At 42.6% G+C, this 7,016-nt stretch overlaps 1 protein-coding gene across 2 annotated transcripts in view; it reads right to left on the bottom strand.

Moving 5' to 3' along the window:
- ivd (isovaleryl-CoA dehydrogenase) overlaps positions 1-7,016 on the bottom strand; it is a 112,888-nt gene that overhangs the window by 76,438 nt on the left and 29,434 nt on the right. Inside the window, exons 7-8 of one of the 2 annotated variants that reach the window (XM_043698214.1) lie at positions 3,936-4,095; positions 904-2,673 (exon numbers count right to left, since the gene is read on the bottom strand). The exons of the other annotated variant lie outside the window; for it this stretch is intronic. Coding sequence (XP_043554149.1) covers positions 2,585-2,673; positions 3,936-4,095 — 249 coding nt within the window. The 3' untranslated portion in view covers positions 904-2,584. Of the gene's footprint in view, positions 1-903; positions 2,674-3,935; positions 4,096-7,016 lie in introns of those variants that run through there. 2 annotated transcript variants of the gene reach the window in all.

Genomic DNA, 7,016 nt, shown 5'->3' with positions numbered 1-7,016 from the left:
GGTATAGGGGAGATGTCAGGGGTGGGTTCTTTACCCAGAGAGTGGTGGGGGCATGGAATGCGCTACCTGTGGGAGTGGTAGAGTCAGAATCTTTGGTGACCTTTAAGCGGCAATTGGATAGGTACATGGATGGGTGCTTAAGCTAGGACAAATGTTCGGCACAACATCGTGGGCCGAAGGGCCTGTTCTGTACTGTATTGTTCTATGTTCTAGAACACCAATAGCAGTGTGCTAATTCCTCATTTTTAGTATCAATGATGTTGAAAAGATTTATCATCATTTTTTTTTCCAATGAGGCAAACCAATCTGAAGCATTTTTGGATTACCCTGTCCAATGCATTGAATTACATCTCTATATTTTTAGTGAAGGATTTGGTCTTTTCAAAGCACATGATGGAAGCAAGTCATTAGATAATCATTGCTGTGTTGAGTTGATGGGGAAATGTCATGCAAAGGATCATGGGTTTACACCTTATCTTGTAGGTTCCCTACCATCTGACAGTGACAATGTTTTAGTCTCTTTCCTTCTCTATGGGTCACTTTATCCTTTCTTCTGCATTTTTCCTTCATAACTTGAACAATTCACCCATTGATTCCAAAAAATGCCAGGGTGCATTACTTTTGTCCCTGATTTTGATTATTCCACCCTCGTCTCCTTCTTTAACGCACTCTTTATAATCAAGCTTTTAGATACTTGCCCTAATATCTTATGCAGCTTAGTGCCAAAGAGTATCTGTTAATGCTCTTATAACAGTTTAGAAAGTCTGACTTCCTTTGTTATATACAAATGAAAATTGTTGAAACAGTAGCTTCAAAGATCAGGAGGAGTGTAAAATTGAGGAGCTGATTCTGAAGGTGACTTAGTGGGTTAGTAGCTGACGTCAAGGTGGAGAATGACTTTAGCATTTAGTGATCTAATAGGACTTATCATGACAAACAGCTCAGTGTCAGTTCATGTGCAGCAAAACATGTATATTACCTACAAGTTGGAAACTTGATCATTGCTTAATGTTTCAGGATTGAAAATCCTCCTGAAATTTCCTCTCCCGTTGGAACAGTTTTAGCGGCTGGATTCCAGTAATGATACCATATGGCATATTGACCAGAATCCATCAATGCTACCTGCACTACAGTGCTGAGAAACACCAGACATTTAAGTGGCAAGCTGCAGTTTGGAAGGTGATTTCTGGTTGTGTAAAATGCTATTAACAATGGTCAAAGGAATGTGGAACACACACCATAAATAATAGAAAACATATTCACATTTTATTAGACAATGAAGACATGATTTATGTTGGGAAACAGGAACATCCAGTTTATTCCAAAATACCAATTCAAATTGTGTTTATCAGCCTCACAGTGGAGTGATGGATCAGTGTTCTCCATTCTTTATGCTCGGTTTGTTACAATTAATGAGGTAGAGTAAACCCTTTTGCCTGTGCTCCTAACCACTATAAACACTAGTAATTACACAGCTTGGACCTTGTGTTCCTGAGCTGCTGGTTACTGGCACCTTGTGCTGAAAGGTGCACAAACAACCGACATGGGAGGCAGATGTAGCCTGAACGGTCATGCAGGTAGGATGCCAATAATTATCAGTTAACTAGTCCAACTGTTTTATTAAAACCATAATTTTGTATTTTTTTTTATGAGTTTTGAATGGCAATGGCAAGACCAGCTTTGTTGTCCATACCTATTTGCCCTCTAGAAGGCAGTAGTGAGCCACTTTCTTGAATCACTGCAGAGCACCTAGTGGAGGTACACCCACAACACTGTCGTGAAGGGAGTTCCAAGATGTTGTCCCAGTGACAGTGATCGAGTTCTAAGGCAGGATGACGTTTGGCTTGAAGGAAAACTCTGAACACAGTGGTGTTCCTATACATCATATAGCTGGTATGGGCAGGCTTGGAAGATGCTGTCGAAGGATGGTTGGTGAGTTGCTATTAAGGATTATGCTTCAAGAAACTACTGAAGAAATATTCCAAATTACCACTTCACTAGCCTACCTCCTGATGAACTTGGTTAGTAATCCAGAATGACATAAAGTGCCTTGAAATGTCCAAATGCACAATCTTCAAAGCCACGCCATAGATCTCCATTTGGGAAGCTGTAGATTTGAGTTCATTCAATGCCACTGTATTTATTCATTCCAGCTTCGGAAACATATAAATACATGGTGTGGTCTAAAAGAAGCTCTGAAGAAGGGTGACTAGGGTGCGCAGCGTTAACACTGATTTCTCTCCACAGATGCCACCAGAGATTTTCCAGCAGTTTCTGTTTTTGTCTGGTCTAGAAACATTGATTCTGATTTACAAGCATGTTATTAATTATGAAGTGATTAAAAGTGAATTCCACATGTATGGCAATGATTTCCTCTTGGTAAATGGCACTATCTCACCAAAACTAACGTGTATTATTTACAGTGGCCACACTAATCAGGTATGTGGTAAAAAGACCAGTTTGTCCGTGAATAGCATTTTTGATGCAGTTTACACAGTCTTTACTGAATTTATACGGTGGTGTTCAGAAAATCTGGATCCAGATTTATCTCTTCCTGACATCCCGGACGGCCTGGCTGGATACATCACACTGCATTCATCGTTTTAACTAGGGAGTCTAAGAACTGGAAGTAATTGTACTTGATGTCGTAGTCCATGTCATACCAGAAATTTACTGCAACACAAAAATTAAATCAAATTCTATACTGTGCTGATGCTAGCACAGATCAAAAAGCTGTATTTCCTCTCAATTCTGTTTTAAAAAAAAACTCTATTTTTCTGTTCTGCCTTCCTATTATTCCTGATGAAGGGCTTTTGCCCGAAACGTCGATTTTGCCTGTCCTCGGATGCTGCCTGAATTGCTGTGCTCTTCCAGCACCACTAATCCAGAATGAAAGTGCAGTCTCAGTCCATTCTTACTGAGACTCTAAGTGAGACAGGAAATCTCACCTGGAGAAGCAGCCCCTTAATATGAGAGACTGTGTACCAGATTACCAAGCCATTCGCCTCAACATCTACTCTGTCAAGCCTTCATACATGTATAATACACCAATCATATTCTTCTAAACTGTAGGTAATAAGGACGTTTACACAATATCTCCTCATAGGACAATATCCCAGGGATCAGTCGAATGAACCTTTGTTAGACCTCTTCTAGTGCAAGTACACTTTTCCTTTGATATGGAGATTAATTTCTTTATTTATTCATTGTACATCCCTAATTGCCCTCAAGAATGTTGCAGTGAGTCACCTTTTGCTTAATCATGTACTGATTTTCTCCTTAACATCATTGTGGGTCTATTGACCCCTAATAGTTTGCAGGATTTCAAGGAGACAGCTCACCCCTTCTTAAGGGCAACTAGGGGTGTGCAATGAATGCTGGCCCAGTCAACAATGCCCGCATCCCATGAATGAAGATTAAAAATGGAAAGTGCCCTGTTACCACATCCCTAACAATTGACTCCAGCATTTCAGCTACTATTGATGTCAGGCTAACTGGCCTAAGGTTCCCTGTTTTCCCTCTAACTCTTTCCAATCTTTGGGAATCTAAGGAATTGCTGAAAATTAAAACCAATGTATCTATTATTTATACATACACCTCTTTTAAAACCCTTGGATGCAAGTGCCACAATGCATATGCCACTGAGTCCCATCAAGTTCCCTATAACTTTTGTACTCATTCTCACTCGACTTTGGTTCCCCATTATTCCTAGCATGCTTTGAGTGTTCTGCCATAAAGACAGATCATGTGTTTACTTCATGACTCTGCCATTTTCTTTTTCTTACCTGTCTCTGCCCCCAGGTGGATCTAGTTTGCTTTCACTAATCAGAACATTTCTGCTATGCAGCACCCTATGTAGTGTTCATTAACTCACGATGGGTCAATGTCTGATGTCTATCTTTCACCCTCTGTGACAAGTCCCATTGATACTGTACCTGCTATGCAGCCATGTGACTGCTGGACATGATGGAACCATAGAGAAGGCAGGTACAGCATTTCACCTGCTCTCACTGTGCAGTGGAGAGGCCTTGCATGAGAATATTCAGGATAATGACTGAGATCAGGATTCAAGGGGTCAAGAGGAATCCAGGGCACCTGATTTTGGGGAGAGGGGAAGTAGTCATTAGTTACATAAAAACAGAGTAGGTGCCAATTAAATTAAGCCAGACTACCACTTGAGGAACAATTGTATTTGCCTTATTGTCTCTCCAACTGCACCACACAACAAATGACAGATTTGTTATGATGCAAGTAAACATGGTATTTATTATGCAAATCAAAATCAGTCTTAAAATGCAGAATCGGGTCATCTCTTCCCTGCTAGTGTTGATTGAGCGAGGATATCAGACCATTTCCATTTATATAATGGGACCTTTAATGCTCACCAGAATAGGTAAATAAGGCATCAGTTTAAAATATCAATTGATGTATAGCACTCGGACAATGCAACAGTTTCTCATTAATGCATTGGAATGTCAGCATAAAGTATTTGTTAGAGAGGAACCCAGGCCTCAGAAATGTTACAGTTAAGCTCAAATATCAGGCATTCACATTGGAGACTCTTGATTTAAATTCCTGCAAATTCCAGTTGTTGTGTACAGCTCCGTATTGGCTTGCTAGGTAAGAGGGTCATAGGTTTGATTCCTAATCGTGCTGATCTCACGAGGCCTTTGCACCCATGGAGGGGTGAAAAGTGAAGCAGAGTTCCCACACTCAGTGGTCATTCAGTTATCTCCTCTGGAGAAGGACATCAGGTGAGGGAAGGGTTCAGTCAGATATGCTGACTGAACCCTTGTGAGGCTTTCTATGGGGAATAAACCAGCAAGAGTTGGTGCCATCAAGCTCGGAACGATACAAAATGAGGGGCCAATATGAGGGGAAAGCACAAAGGAATGGTTTACAATGAAATATCATTCTTTGGAGAGGTTTCTGATGTTGCACACAATAGACTATTGAATCAGTCAACAACTGACTACAGGCACAGCACTTAACAGTAAAAAAAATTGAAGATGAACAGGAAGTGGTATTTCCATTGAAGTTCTAAACAGGCAGTAAACAGAAAGGAGTTTGTCCTGTTATGATCTAACTGAATGGGTGTGAATGAGGAGATGCTCACCATCCAAGTCTTCTCCTTTATCTACCACCTGGATACACCGTGGTGTTTCATTTTACCACTGGATGGTGAAGGCTCCAGTGGAGAACTTTCTATGCAGGAGTCTCCCACTTTCTATTGGTGGCCTGGGTTGGAGGGTGCTGAATGCACCAATCCAGTGCAGGTATAGACTGAGGTGGCTCATGGACTGTTTATTTTGTGAAGTTGTGCAGTCCACGAACCTAGTGTCTGTTGGTTGTGAGAGACTGCACCCCTTATGGATGTCAGAGGATCCCCTCGTGGGCTTGCTCCTGGGTCTGGTCAAAGTAGCCATCAACAAGTTCAGGCAGGAGGGCATGGAGGGGTTCATAGTTCCTGTCTGCCTGCCCCTCTTCCACAGCTACATTAGTACTAGGATGTCAACTAACATCCTCAAAGGCTTTAGACAGAAGAGGGAACTGCAGGGTAGGGGGTGGTTGTTGTGCTTAATTTCCCTCTCCAACTCCATTTTAATTTAATCCCCTTCCCCATATGACATAATTATATGAAAAGCAAGTCACCTCCTTCCAACTCATTTGATTCGGCCCCCTCCTCTTCACCTTTGATGATCTGCATTGCCCTTAACAGACTTTGCACGTAAATTATTCAACTGGAAACAGCAGCAATTTATTGGTGGTGGTGAATAGATGGAAAAATTCCCACAGGTGATTTGGTAATGAGGGAAAAAAACATGTTCAGTTGTGTGCAAGAGCGCTTATGGATTTTTTAAAAAAAATCACAGGATGGAGGGATTATTTTATGAGCAAAGGCTAAACAAGTTGGGATTGTACTCACTGTAGTTTAGATTACCGGGAGATGATCTCATTGAAACATACAGGATTCTTAAGGGGCTTGACAGGGTAAATGCTGAGAGGATGTTTCCCCACACGGGCAGTCTAGGATCAGAGGACATAGTCCCACAATCAAAGGGTGCCAATTTAAGACTGAGATGAGGGGGGGATCCAAGATGGCGGCGACCCAGCAAGTCTGAGTCTATAGTGCTCCTCCCAAGACTTGGGTAAAGTGGGTCACCAACCCCCACCACACTCACCAAATCATTTATAATAGCTGTTTAATTTAATTAGTTGCTTAGTATTACATTTAAACAATCTTATATTTAGTAAAAATGACCAAAGGGAAGGGACCCCACAGCTCTCAGCAAGCAGGAACCCCTCCCCCACCCTCTCCAGCTGCAGCTGAGGCGTCCACAGCCGCCCCGGGGGACTTACCTACAGTGACAAGCCTTGCAGAAATGACCTCCAAACAGGATGCGAAGATCAACACTTTTATCGAAGAATCCCGAAATCGATGGGACTCACTCTCGGCCGCGCTGCAAAAGCACGACCGAGACATCCAGGAAATCGAGCGCCGAGTTGGAGGGGCGGAGTTAAAGGCCGCGACCTTCGAAACTACAGCGCAATCGGCCGTGGATCAGGTCCGGACTCTCGAACAGCGAGTCTGACCTTAGAGAATCGTATTGATGACCTCGATGATCGAGGTCGTCGAAAAAATATTCGTTTGCTGGGCCTTCCCAAACGGGAAGAGGAAGGCCAGCTTACAGCATTCCTCGAGCAGTGGCTGCCACAGCTTTTAAATCTGGAGGCTGGATCAGGCCAGGTAAGGTGGAATGGGCCTACCGGTTCGCAATACGCGGGCCCGGCTCGAACCAGCGCCGACGCCCGGTCATGTTCCGGCTGCAGAGCTATAGGAAGAGGCAGATACTCCTAGAAGCTTCTAGAAATCTTGGAAAAGATCCCCAAGCTATGATCTATAAAGGATCCAAAATCATGTTATTCCAGGACTTTTCCACAGCTCTGGTCAAAAAGAGGAAGGCATTCGACGAGGCGAAGAAGCGTTTAAGGGACTTAAATATTCAGTACTCCTT

Source organism: Chiloscyllium plagiosum, chromosome 10 (assembly GCF_004010195.1).
Source record: "Chiloscyllium plagiosum isolate BGI_BamShark_2017 chromosome 10, ASM401019v2, whole genome shotgun sequence".
Lineage (NCBI taxonomy): Eukaryota > Metazoa > Chordata > Chondrichthyes > Orectolobiformes > Hemiscylliidae > Chiloscyllium > Chiloscyllium plagiosum.
The sequence above is the reverse complement of the archived record's forward strand: the minus strand, read 5'-3'. Positions and strand labels throughout refer to the sequence as shown.